Genomic DNA, 14,694 nt, shown 5'->3' on the forward strand with positions numbered 1-14,694 from the left:
AAACTGGTAGTATTTTACTTGGTAAGGGAATAGATAAGAACAGAAAGAGCTGTAGGGTAATAGTAATTATCTCTTTGACCAGAAATGGTGATAAAAGGTTTCTCTCAGTGCTGCTGCTGACATGTTGACTTAAACATATTGGAGCATTTCTTCACAAATAATAAAATTGATATATTAATGTAGATGGTACAACTGTAAGTATTTTGTAAATAGCTATAAATAAACACATACGAGGATTTTTCCTCCATTATGTTTCAGTATCACATCTGGTGGGGTTTCTGCCTATCCGGTACACACATTGCTGGCCTTTAAGACCGCACAAGCCCACTACGGCAAACATAAGAGAAATGTAAGCAGAGGAAAAAAAAACATCGTTTCATGATCTTAGAGCTCTCTGAAACAATGCAGTAAGTATTCTTGAATGCACATGGATATGGGTATGGAAAGATTAATGTAGAGATACTCTGCAATGAATAAAGTTCATGCTCCATGCTTCAATATTATAGTACTGAAGTATTTGGTTGAATGTTATTGAAATAGTTGATTAGGTGTGATGTACTTATGTAATTATGCCTCCTAATTTTGCTGCCTGAATAAGTATTTTAATAGTCACACAGTTCAACATACACACAGTCCTTTATGAAGGACTTTCAAAGTACACCCTTTGTTAAACTCATACTCAGTTAAATATTTTTTAAGCATAAGTTGCAAAAAAGTTTCACTAATCCCTTCTCTGTTCAGGCCTGTATTTGACCTTTGATATGATTCCTAACATGACTGAGGATGCAGACCAGAGCAGGATCTTATTATTTAGGGTTTTTAGAATCTCTGATTACATTGTTCAGAGTTTCAGGAGGGTAAAGCTTAAGTATAGTGATTATGCAGAGACTGCAAATATACACCATTTATACTACATTGTTAAAAGAACAGAAACATAAGGGTTTTTTTTTGTTTTTATAGGGAATGATTTGATTTAACCAAACATACAAAAATAAGAAGCAAGCTATTAAACATACCTACAATTTATTTCAGTGGGAAAAAAGATCTCCCAAACACAGAAACCGTTTCCGCTCAAAAAAACCCCCACAACTAAAGTAATAGCCTGATTTAGAGAGACGATTCTCATCCACGTGCATGTTTTTGTTGAGAGTTCAGTCCAGGTCTCAGCTCTTCATGGAAATGGACAGTAATTTTGTGGTGTTATCTTAAAAGAGCAGGATGAAGGGAAGAGTTTTCCACTGAAAAGGAAAAAAGGGCAGCTCAAACCACCAACATAGCTCCTCAGATGCAATTTCCTTTGCCACTGGGATGCTGAAACATTAACTTCATGATTAATGTATGGAAAGAGGATGCACAGAGCAAGTCCTGCACCTGCTGCTGGCAACGGGATTGCTGTGGAGTGAAGGATCACACTTCTTGGCTCCTAAGCCACTTTGATCCTTTTGTAAACATTGCTGATAGTCTCATTCATTCATTATTTTAGTGTTTTTTAAATTCTCCCTGACAGTTTTAAAGGGCTGCCCAATAATTTTAAAAGTTCTTACTGCCTTCTTTCAGTTATATCAGTCTAATTTGCTTCTGGGCAGAAGTTACTGGCAAGTATAATTCAGCTGCATGTATCTGAATCTCTTGTACCAGAGAAAGACAACAGTTTACACTGACATTTTTAAAATCTTCCAAATGGCTCCGCAGAGCTGTTCTGTATACATGTTTATGGCTCATAATATGACAGAAAAAGCACTGCAGAGCCACTTGGGTTTTTATTCATCTTTTTTTTTTCTAAGCAATTAACTTCCTGTTTTTATCACAGTACAGTTTCTTTTTCCTGAAATGAATCACTCCAAAAAAGATAAAGAGCATTAGGATTCAAAGCTGCCACTCAGGCATACAGCTGTCATTTTACTAAATTATATGAAACTTGCAAGTATTTCTAATAAAAAGCTCTAAAAGGCAGCTTATTTTTCCTTGCACTGTTTTCAGCTCTTTCATTTGAGTCACAGCATGTTGTGGGAGCCTGAGGAAGGCAACCGAGAAAAGAATCACACTTCCAAAATATCTCAGAGGTTTTTCTACAAACTCTGTTCGCACGACCGGGCAGCACCTCAAATTTAATATTCTTTTCATCTATCCCTAAATTAGACAAGCCCTGAAATACTAAATAACTTGCATTTTTCAGGTGTCTGGTTTGGCCTACTATATCAGAATAAGAAAGACAAATGCCCTACAGTACTAACTGCACTTAAAGGTTAAGGCACCGAAGTTCATTAAACTTAATGGCACTGAGAACAATCATCATGTCTTTAACTTTAGGCCTAACAAATCCAACATACTGATCAGGCAATTGGCTGTTGTACACAGCCACTAACTTATTCTGGGCACATTTTATGATGCTTAACTAAAAAAGGACATTCCATCACCGCATTTGTATTTCCAAATGAATGTTTGGCATTGCTAAATATGGACGGACAAATATTTTGCTTAAAATCTTTTAAAAATAATAGTCGGGGAAAAGACATATGAGAATAAGAAGAAGCCTACAGGATGCGTACCATGCACAAAAGACATGCTCTTCTTCGAAGGAATTTTTGCACGCATGACTTTTTTTTTGTATTGCCTTGTCTTTATTTTATCCTCTTTGATTTTTATATACCACTCAACTTGAGCAAAACTGTCAAGCTTCTATGCTTAAAATCAGGTTCCTCAACCAGTAGAGCAGATGCCTATTTAATTGAAAATAATGGCATTCATTAATTTCCTAACCTGTAGGGGTACTCATATCTAACTTCAAATCAGTCCGACTAGCTATGTAAATCACAGACAGTAACAGTTGTTTCTACCTGCTTGTGGGGACAATAGCATATGTTGTCAAATTTGATTTAATTAAAAAGTCTGTGCAATCAAAACCAGCATGATGCATGACACTTTTGTTCAGGAACTTTTTGCTAAGAAATGAGGATTCTGATTGACCATGTGTGTGAATTATTTTAGTAAAGAAAATAAACTGCTCCAGATTTTCCTTAGAAATGTTTCCTTCTTGGGAATTTTTAAACTAACATATTTTCCAAATGGATAATTTGATTTTTCTTAACTTGAAACCTTTTATGGAGAAATTTACTTATTAAAACAAGAATTTCTTCAAATCAAAACTTTATATTCAGTCAAAACAATCTTTCTCCCGTGCTTTTTTAAATGAAAGTTTTAAAAATGTTTATCTTGTCCAACTCTGGCACATCTCTACCACTGAAAGTAATTTACAGAATATTCTGCCAAATTGAGATCAGTCAACCATATTTTCCAGAACCAACATCTAAGCAGCTTTGCTATTTGCCAAAAAGAGGGGTAGACTGTCCTTAACAGTTGCCGGAGATGTAAATGAAACACAATGAGAAATAAACGGACCACAAATGCACTCAATTTCACAACTCTGCCGTAAAGGAGAGGGCAGTAGGCAGGCTATAAGAGGAAATTTTCTAGGACTTTATTCCAGCAAGACTGACCCAGCCAGAAGATAACAGACACTGGAGCGCATTATATATTAAAAGCTCCTGTCCTTGTTTATGGGAAGATGGCTCCAGAAACTGCAACCTAAGTTAATCCTGTCAGAAAGCCGCAAACTATATAAAGGAGTAGGGATCCATCTCACTGCTGAACACAAAACAGACTTTCAAACACATTTGGTAGGCCTCACGTTAACATACAGCTGAGTGCCACTCAATGGTAATGTGAAAAACATCAGGCTGCCATGGGTTGCCAAAACATGATCCCATATTGTGCATTCATCCCTGAGGCTGTTGATTCACTTCCCTAACTAAATAAAACAGGGGACATCTGTTTCTGACAACAGCAGTAAAAAAGTCATTCCATTGATCTTGGCATTTGAGAGGAAAAAAAGACCTAGAAGACTAAATATAACGCAAATGTTACTACCTCGAGAAGTCCTTAATATGAGAAATGGACACATCCTATTCCTGGAGGCAATGAATCAAGTTAAGTATCAATTTTGATCACAACTCTCCCATAGAAAGTCCAACTTGTTGGACCACCTTCAGGAAAGAATTTAGACAAGTCACATTCCAGTTTATCCTGTCACAGAATCACAGAGTGGTTGAGATTGGGAGGGACCTCTGAAGTTCGTCTTGTCCAACCCTCTGCTCAAGCAGAGCCACTTACAGCAGGTTGCCCAGGACCGTGTCTTTTGAATATCTCCAAGGATGGAGACTCCACAACCTCCTTGGGCAACCTGTGCCAGTGCTCAGTCACTGTCACAGTGAAAAAGCGTTTCCTGATGATCAGACAGAACCTCCTGCGTTTCCATTTGTGCTCATTGCCTCTGGTCCTGTCACTGGCCACCACTGAAAAGAGCCTGGCTCCGTCCTCTTTGCACCCTCCCTTCAGGTATTTATATAAATTGATAAGATCCCCCCGAGACTTCTCTTCTCCAGGCTGAACAGTCCCAGCTCTCTCAGCCTTTTCTCATAGGAGAGGTGCCACAGTCCCTTCACCACCTTTGTGGCCCTTTGCTGGACTCTCTCCAGTATGTTCATGTCTGTCTTGTACTGGGGAGCCCAGAACTGGACAGTACTCCAGCCACAACCTGTGATGATGACATTCCTGTTCATCCTGTAATAACATCACAGTAATATCCTCTGGTCTGTGAAAATCACTTTTTTTAACTCCATGTTGAAGGACGTATTTTTATGTATGTATACCGTTTCCTCTTTGCTTGGGAAGGGCATTAATTAGAAGTACAAAAATGAACGGGAAATGGATTCTCTTTCATCTGTTACACCAAGAATGACTGATTTTAAAAGGTTCTTTTAATAAAGTGATTGATGCATAGCCATGTTCCAGCAAAGGTAATTTATCCAATACTTAACAACATAATCTGTATAATTACTAGAGACAAATGTAAAAATGTAGACCAGTTCAGTTTTATAAACAAAACAAAGATGTGGACCCATGATGTTTTCAAGTTGTCTTTTGCCTCCAGAAAACAGCTGTAAATGAAGCAATTAAGAGACTGGAGTATTCTCATGCAACTATTTTGGATCCTCAGGATGAGCTCTTTGGGGTTTTATTCTGTACACGGAAAACCAGGTATCATGAAATTTACAGGAAAACAAAACCCAAACATCAACTTGAGCAATAGAGAACAGATTTAAACAACCCTTTTCCTCCTGGAGCTGCTACAAAATCGTTTTCTCTCTAATAAAGGTCAGTCAAAAATTGAACATAAGGAAATAGATTTTGGTAGCTTAAACCCTTTTCTAGCTATTTAATCATAAAATGCTACAATATAAAGTATATATCACAGTTCAAAGGATTCTTTTGAAAATTTATGCTTTGCTTAGTTTATCACGATTAACAATCTACTGAAAATTATCGTAAGGTCTACAAATCTGTTCCAATGAATACATCTTTGTCCAAAATCCTTGAAAAAAAACATTAATAAAGTGATAGAAATTTTGGAAATTGTTTACCTAAAAAACATGTTAATTCTTAATGGTTCTAATTAAGTATGACTATTATAATGGAAAAGTCTTTTATGCCTCCAATTAGAGAACTACGGAGGAATTATTCTTAAACTCTACTAGTGCAAAACCCCCAAGTTCTGGCCTGGACAACAGTTGCAAATGAAAGCTAGATTTAGATCTTGTTAAACCACATAAAAAGAAAAGTTCAATATTGGTATATTTATTTTTCTTCAACTTATGAGGACAAGCAGAGAGATACTATGTTGTTTTTGCTTTAAATTCAATTCAATATGTCTTAAATGGACACAAACCAAAATTATAGCTTCTTGTTGACTAACCACAAAACACAGCTTTTCTTTAGGCAACATTAAAGCATGTGAAACAAGAATCAAACCCTCTCTTTCAGTGAACAAAAATTGAACAAAGTTGTGCATTTCATTAGAACATTTTAAATATCAAATTTAAAACATGATGTGACTTAATAAAGATTCTGCTGCTTAAAGACAAAAATGCTGAGATGTTCTGATTAAACTTCTGCATACTGTTTACCTGTGAACTCCTGAAGAATGCTGTAATATAGAAATACTGCTTTTACAATTTCTATTTACTGAAATCAACAGGAAGTTATATGAGCATAGATTTGTGAAAATGGAATGGAGAAACCCCCTATGCCTTCCGCTTAGAAAAAATACAACTTTTTCCATCTACTATGTAGCTGGTGACTAATCAGCAAAAAGACAATGGCAAACGTGTATATAAAGCAAAGAAGAATCCTCCTGCTCCATGGCATATGAGGTTTACCAAAGCAGTGTTCCTGAAATATCTTTGATGGGATGAGAATTTCTGTGGAACACACATGGTAAGAGCCGATTTTCTTGGATAAAAACAATCTGTTTAAATAATAGTTTCTTGCGGCCAAATGGAAGGTCAGGGCTGTGCAAGAAATAGAACTGTGACTGCAGACTACAGATGCTACAGACACTGGAAACCTCTGATGTATTAAGGAATTTCAGGGACAACAGATGGACATGTTTGGATCTGCTGAGCATTCGCGCTTCCCACTGAACTGTTTATTAACTTCAGGACTACACCAGAAGTCTAACAAAGCAAATTAAATTTACAGGACTTCTCTCCTCTTTCTCAGAGGCGACAGGCGCTTTCACAAGTTTCATTTCAGGTAGGATTATGGGATGGAAGCCATAATGGAAATGTTACTCAACAGAAACAGTTGAAATAGCTTATTTCTGCTTTCGCCATTAATGTGTGCCTAGGGAAACATTTCCAAGTGCAAGTGCTTAATGAATGGGAGAAATGATTGCCTCTAACAAGTAATGCAGTGTGACATTAAAGTAGCTAAAAAAGTTAAAGAACTCACCGATTCTTTTCTGCTCATAGTTTTGCTTTGGGAGCGGGAGCGGGAGATGGTACTGAAAAAGGAATCCTTTTTTGATGCAGACAAAGGTGGAGATCCGGTAAATTCACGTCCTCCAGGCAAGCTCTCTATGCTTGGAGATGAACTGATGTTTTTTGAACTTTGGCCTGTAAAGCAAGTATAAAGTAAGAAAAGCATTAATCAGGAGGCAGTTTCTTTTCCCTGTAAATACTTCCTTGTCTTAATTGACATTCACTGAGATTCACAGACAGCTCAACACAGAATGAAATGTTGAAGTGTGTCAGCATGCACCGTGAGATTGAAGGACTATTTTGACATAGATGGAACTTAATTTTTGTATGAGAGAAAAATACAAAATCTTAGTGCATATATAGATATATACACAAACACACACTATCTAGTGTGTACATATATATATATATGCTAAATTATATATATATGTAAATACCATCTCAGTATATATACCCTATTATATCCACAGTCTGTGGACCTCCTCTCCCCTGTGTGGCATAATAAGCAAAAGTACCATCTCGTAATAAAAAAATTCTGATGTCATCAACACTGCGAAGTAAATCCTTTTTCTCTCAAGAACTAAACTATAAAACTTGGCAAAGAAAGGTAAGAACCAGAACATCAGATTCCAAGAATTGTTTGGGCATTGAGCGTCTAGATGACAACATTTTGACTTACAACAGGAAAAAGTAAGTTAAGTTTGGGAAAGAATGTAAGTTCTTATGCTTCAAATTTTAAGGCCATCTCCACCTAACAGACATTTTGATGAAGTCTACTCAATAGTTACTTATTGTCATTCCATGCAGCTTTTCAAAAGAATCTAGTGTTGTCCAGTGCCATAGCGAAGACATCTGGTTAGATGCTTGTATGCAGTTAGGCAGTCTTTGATAAGGAGCATTTCTTCCAGTTGAGGCCCAAAAGTGTTTTGACACATTTAATTTAAAATTTTATTTCGGTTAGCTCCAGAAGAAAAAAAACCCAATATGTCAGTTTTCATTATCTTTCATTAAGAAAATGTCACATTAGGACAGATGTTAGTTTTAAAAAACCTTTCTACTATGTGTATGAGGAAGTCAATCCAGAGTGACCCAATGCCAGTCTAGAATTTTCCATTCTGAAAAAAAGTAAAACAGCACGCAAAACAAAAGCTCTAGAATTCTTCCCTTTTCTTGTTGTTTTTTTCAGCTATTCTGATGAGTCTGTTCACATTCCCCCTTCTTCCTTTCTTTTGTTTTTGGTGTGCTTTTCATGCTACCATCTATAGCATCAAGAATGACCCTCCCAAATGAAATCATTCAGATGTCATAGGTGCAGCTTCATCTCCTTTGCAAGGTTGTGATCGAATTCGAAACCACCTCCCTCGCAGATGACAGTGGTTCATAATTCTTTGCTCTGAGCTGCTCCCACCCTCTACGCCAGTTTTACTCCCAGATATGCCACATATTCTTGCACAGACCTTACAATGTATTTAGTGTTTTGTCATTTTGGCTGCACTGCCAATTCTGAAAATACAAAACTAACTCCTTTTCTGGAACGGGTTAGTCTCCCCTTCATCATGCACTGTGGTCTTCCCCCGTGATACAGGTTTCCACAGAAATAAAAGAAAACTAAAAGAAAAAGAACTGAATGAAAACAGAGGCAGAAAAGGCTGCAGAAAACACAGAAAAAAAATCAGATTTAGATAGAAAAGGAAACCAGCTTTGTTGAGATCAAACCATTTTAAATGAAAGCAAACAACCAGCAAAACCTACTCACACAGATACATCAACTTAATTCAGTCATTTAAGATCTAGAATGGGAACTGTCCTCGAAGTGGTGTGGAAGTCAGTGGTGCCATGCTTGGCCACCTCCGGGTGGAGACAAAGCCCAAGCCAAGTTCTCTGTGGTGTTTGACCTGCGCAGCATATATTGCACAGCTGCAGCCTCATGAAACCAGAAATGCACATTTTCTTAAGGGAATAAATCTTTAAAATGTCCTCTTAGCATGAAGACTCTTAAATGCAAAGAGATTGAACTAGCAAAGAATAAAACATCACATGGGACAAAACAGACAAAAAAGGACAAAACCTAAGAAAGGATCTGGGTTTAATATTCTTAATGTTTTCTGAAAGAAAACTGGCATATAAACTGCTTCCCACCTTCGCCTTCATTCTCCCACGTCCGATTTTGCTCTTCTCTCCCATGACCCTCCTACATTTTATGTCCAGCTTCTCATACTCCTGTGGACCTTCCTCTGTCTGCCTCCTCCTCTTCTTCAGACCCCTCCACATTGCCTTTTCTGCTTCTGTGACTTCCTTGTTCCAACTTTTCCCTTTACACATTCTTCCTTTCCCACCAACTTCATTCAACTGCATGTTTCTGTTTCTTCCCAGCCCTTCTCTAGTCACTTATCACCTACCACTTTATCTGAACAGCTTCCTTAAAGTGCAGGAGACGGAGGCTGTAAGATCGCACTTAACTGTTGCCTTCACATTTTATAGAGGAATGGCATATGCATTAACTACAGGAACATGAATCTCCAATTCTGTAAATAATTCTAGAAATAGAAAAGGAGAAAACACTGCATAGCAAACAGCAGAAATAATTCCGTCACAAGGAAGTTTTACAAGATTTCTAATTTTAGGATAAAATCATGCCACTTGGCAACACCATTATCCTTACAGTTGCCTTTATGTAAGAAGGAGACTTTTTATGCATTTCATAGTGGCAATTTACAATGGAAGTGTGGTTTTACAGTAGGTAAAACTTAAAAATAGTTCTTGAACAGATTAAATTACACATTTTAGCAAATAAAGCATTTATAAGAGAAATTCACACAGCTAAGCCACAGCAGCCGATATAAATGCTAAACAGAAAAAAAATCTATTTTGTGGCCAGAGTAAAGTACAATGACAAAATATTTTATCATCTATAAATCAGACTAAACGGGATCTCTTTCCCGTCCTAGTAATAATAAGAAGATATCTTCCACACAGGATCAAGATTTAAAAACCAAACCAAAATGTTAAACACGGAGCAGTGTATGTTTTTCACATACTCCTCCACTGCACGGCCTGTGCTTAACCCACCTCAGCTGCAAATAAGCAGATTCTGTGGTAAAATTTCATAGATAACATTGAGAGAGGGACACTTCAACTATAGTTGAGGAACCCATGCACATGAAATAATACAGCTTGGTAAAACGATGTAAAAAAATATTTGTAAGGACTTTCTTTCCTATATTCTGTCTTTCAGCTCTGAGGAAAAAAAGTCTAAAATACAATAGGAAATTGAAGACAGAGAACTACCCTTATGGCCACAGCTTTGCTTACTGATGGATCACAGTTCAGAGGAATGGAATATGCAACTACTTGCATAACCAAACAAGAGAAGAAATACGTACAGCTGGGATTTTGTGGACAGAACATACAACTGTCCTAAAAGGGAATTTGCTCAACTATCACTAAGAACTTGAACTAATCTGGTTTTTACGGACTACAAAATACACTGAAGATGAAAAATGAAAGCAATACAAGATGTAATGAAATTAAGACAGAGATACAGTAAAACAGAAATGATAAAAGTACTATTTCTGTATGTTTTACACCCAGGAAAGAAGAAAGCTTAGGATGCACCTGATCTTTCTGTATAAATAAGCAATGTGAGAAAATTACCATCAGGAAACACTGAATTTTTACTCTGACTCCAACCCTGTGAGCAGCACTGTGACATGGATTATTTGGTGATGTGATTAAGAATTAAGCAAGATAAAAAGAATAGCACTTATGAATAACTACAGTGTGTTGCATGTCATAAAACAGAGTTCTTGGATTGTAATAGGGTTTTCCAATTTCCAGAGGAGTCATCACTTTTACAGCTGTAAATAAGAAAGCTGAAAGACAAATCACACCAGTCATACATGTTTTCCCTAATGGAACAAAAAAGCCACCTATCATTTTCCCAACACAGAATTTCTTCTTCCCAACACAGAACTTTAGCAGGGCCTGTTGCGCTAGGACAAGGGGTAAGAGTTTCAAGCTAAAAGAGGGTGGATTCAGAGTATATATAAGGACAAAATTGTTTACAATGATGGTGGTGAAACACTGGAACATGTTGCCCAGAGAGGTGGTAGATGCCCCATCCCTGGAAACATTCAAGGTCAGGCTGGAGAAGGCTCTGAGCAAACCGATCATTTAGTTGAAGATGTCCCTGCTCATTGCAGAGGGGTTGGACTAGATGACCTTTAAAGGCCCCTTCCAACCCCTAATGACTCTATGACTCTATGATTCTAAGTTTAGTGGAGCTGCTGCAAGAACAGTTAACTGAAGTCACCATGATGCTTTTGAAGTTTTTCAAGTATTATGTGTGCACGGATACCTGAGGCATTAACAACCCTCATGTAACTTTGGAAATAACACTATAGCACCAGTGCAGAGATTTCAGGATCTCGGGAGGATTACACAAAATGCCATTTGTATCTTCCCTATCGTGTGTCTCACTGATACTGCATTTTTCTCAATAAGCAGTGTGGCATGTTCTCCTCACTCAATAGCTCTACAAATAGGTAATTCAAGAGAGTTTCTAATTTTCTAATTCCTCAGAAAAAAAAGCAAAAAAACCCCCCAACAAACCATGTACCCTCTACGTACAATCAAAATTTTAAAGTGATACAATAAACTACAGTTAGTAACTAAGGAAACTCATCTCCTTCTTTAGCAGCTTAATCGGCAACCTGAGAACATCACTGAATAAAAACTTTCATTTTCCTCTGCTCATTCTGTCAATCTCAGATAAATACATTATGCCTCCTTAAAAGAAGATTAGGGAAATCTAATCTCTGACTATCTAAGCATATACCAGAAAGTCCTAAAGCCTATATGAAACAGGCTGAAGAAACCACAAGCATGGAAATCAAATAAATGCTTATGAGGCACACAGAACAAATAGCTAAGCATCCCTGACGTAAGCAGTAGTCAGAACACATTACTGTGTAGGATGTCTCAAAAATATATATGTGCACACTAAAATGCATAAATAGCTCACAGTAACGACGCACAGGATTTCATGCGCTAAAAATGCATCCCCTTCTGAGGCGCAAAGGAGCAGCGTTACCTCCCTGTGCTGGCTTCTAACTGGCTCACCACTTGCCTGTCGCTAACAATGCTGGGGCTGACCCCAGGGTTAAAAATGCTCTCCTTCAAAACCATTTGGAAAATACACAGATGCGGCAGCGGGAGAAGGGCCCAAACTGTTGGTACTGCTGGCAGGGCAGAGGGTGGAGACATGACACGTCTTGAACAGACGGAGGAAAGTTTAAAGGTAATGCCATCTATAACAGGGATTTATAATTAAGTAAAAGATGATGACGAGAGGAGTGGAGAAAAATTATGGCGAAAGAAAAGCAAGCTGCAGGTCTGACTAACTTTGAGTTAAGTTATAGGGGAGGTAATAATGAACTTTGGAGGCCTCTACTAAAATATAGGAAAAGTCAGAGAAGACATGCACAAAAGGCATACAAAAATGATGGCTCACTCCTACAGAGGAAAAGAATAGCTTTCATAGTTATAAGGAGAGCAAGGACAAAGATACCAAGAAGAACAGAAGTAAGGCACGATCTATAATTCAAACCCATTCAGATCTGCTCATCTATTACTCTGTATTGCCATAGTCAGGATGTAGAGTATTAAAATTTGCAAAAAGAATGATATGAGTTTTATAAAACTTTTAAACTTCAGATAAATTAGTTTCCCTTTTTCTTCTACACTGCAACTGGAACAAAGGCTTCCAGCACTTTTAAAATTTATTCAAACCGTCTCGTCACACAAATCTCTATGCTTATTATTTCAGGCCGAGGCAGGTAAGCTCCTCTTTAGTCAAGTGCGTTAAAGTAGATGTTCAGCTCAAAATCATAGCATCATAGAATAGTTTGGGTTGGAAGGGACCTTAAAGATCACGTAGTTCCAAGCCCCTGCCATGAGCAGGGACACCTCCCACTAGACCAGGTTGCTCAAAGCCCCATCCAACCTGGCCTTGAACGCTTCCAGGGATGGGGCATCCACAACTTCTCTGGGCAACCTGGTCCAGTGCCTCACCGCCCTCAGAGTAATTACCTGCCTCAAATATAACAACAGGGAAGTAACACAGCTAAAAGAGACACTGACGGTCAAATCCCCCCACGTGACAAAGTGTGACATGGACAACAAAGTACAAGGCAAATACACGTTTTTAACGAAGACGCATGCTGGTGTGCAGCAGAGGTAACTGAAGGGCAAACACACAGCACACTCAGGGAGTGACGAAGTGAAGCTGCTTTTTTTATTTCTCTACACAACAGTGCCACTCGGTGGATGGACAATGGCAGTGAATGGAGATGCCACGCACGGAAAAACCCCACGGGGGGGTGGTGGTGGTGGCCGTGGAGCCGTCGGGTGAAGCTGAAGGCACAGCCCGGCCGGCGGTGGCCGTACCTGGGATGGCTGGGGGATGCTGCCCAGGGCCCGGCAGCCCCCCATCGCCGCCCGCGCCCGCCTCGCCTGCGGACAAACAACAGCGTTAGAAGGTTTCCCCAACCCATGCAATCCACTCCAGTAAAGAGCTGCAACTTCATGTTTTTGGTTTTGGGTTTTGTTTTTGTTTTTTTGTTTTTTGTTTGTGGGAAGATGCTGCTCTAAACACAAACGATACTGTAAAGAGCAGGCGAAAACAAACTGGAAGTTTTAATAAATCAGCGCATTACATGCTGCATTCAGACACGTGCAAAAGAGCAGTGTTTTTAAGAGGTTGATTTATATCAAATTCTAAACTAAAACAATCAAAACAATTTCTTTCTGGTACTTTACACTGGCAGTGTCATTCTGCTACTTTGGGAACATCATATTCTCACTGTCAATAACATTTCATAATTACCTAAGAACATCTACAGTTATGTGTTACTTTAATTTTTATTCAGTTCTGCTACCAGTAAGGACAACTTCTTTTTCCTTCTGAAAAAGCATATTCATTTTCTAGACACAGTTCATAAATAATCCTAAATATGGAGATCATTTCTTTAGGGCATATTCAGTGACTGTGGAAATTCTATCTGTGTTACAACAAATACCACAGAAGTATCAACTCATAAAAACAAACAGTAATCTGGAAACTCTTTAAATAGCTGATCACAGTTTTGGCAGAACTTCATCTTCAAACCAGTCCTCTAACATGTCCTTGTGATAGAGCGGCATTCAAATCAAAAGCCTTTTGGCTTTCAGCGTGAAAGGACCTAGAAGAGAAACTGTACCTGGCACTATCAGGGAAGAAGTGAAAGAGACATGCTTTTTTTTTCTGGCAACACAGTGTCATTTGGTAATAAAAAGAGTATCCAGCTTCTGAACGCTCTAGAATCCAGTGGAATGCAAAGGGCAAGAATTCTGCATTTTTTCCAGACTCTTTCCCAGACTTTTTCACTATCAGTATTTCTATCTTGCAAGACAATGAACTCAACTGACATTCCAATGAACTCAAGACTTGAATGTAACCTTTGTACCAATGTATTCCTTCGTTGTATAGGATCAAGAGAATATTTGAATCTCTTTTCTATTAGCCCGCTACCTTGCATAAGTAATCAGTAATGATACCCAATCTTCTGTGCTGAGGACAGGCTGAATGGGATTAATATATTATTAGGAGGAACTGAATTTCCAATTAAGTGTCTGGATACTTTGTTCAACTGTGATTTGTGATGTTGAAGACTCACCTGGGATTACAGGCTTGCAAAATTATTACTGTTTTTTAATATTAGTCTGCTGTTTTTCCATGTACATTATCTAAATTATATGAGTTTTTTCTCAAAGAAAT

The 14,694-nt window shown here is 38.1% G+C and overlaps 1 protein-coding gene across 1 annotated transcript in view; it reads right to left on the reverse strand.

The window, feature by feature from the left end:
* TBC1D5 (TBC1 domain family member 5) overlaps positions 1-14,694 on the reverse strand; it is a gene marked incomplete at its 5' end in the record, with an annotated part of 192,604 nt that overhangs the window by 36,810 nt on the left and 141,100 nt on the right. Inside the window, one exon of the mRNA XM_082479097.1 lies at positions 6,850-7,013. Within this exon, the coding sequence (XP_082335223.1) occupies positions 6,850-7,013 (164 nt within the window). The remainder of the gene's footprint in view (positions 1-6,849; positions 7,014-14,694) is intronic.

Source organism: Vanellus vanellus (assembly GCF_965231255.1).
Source record: "Vanellus vanellus genome assembly, chromosome: 2".
Classification (NCBI taxonomy): domain Eukaryota; kingdom Metazoa; phylum Chordata; class Aves; order Charadriiformes; family Charadriidae; genus Vanellus; species Vanellus vanellus.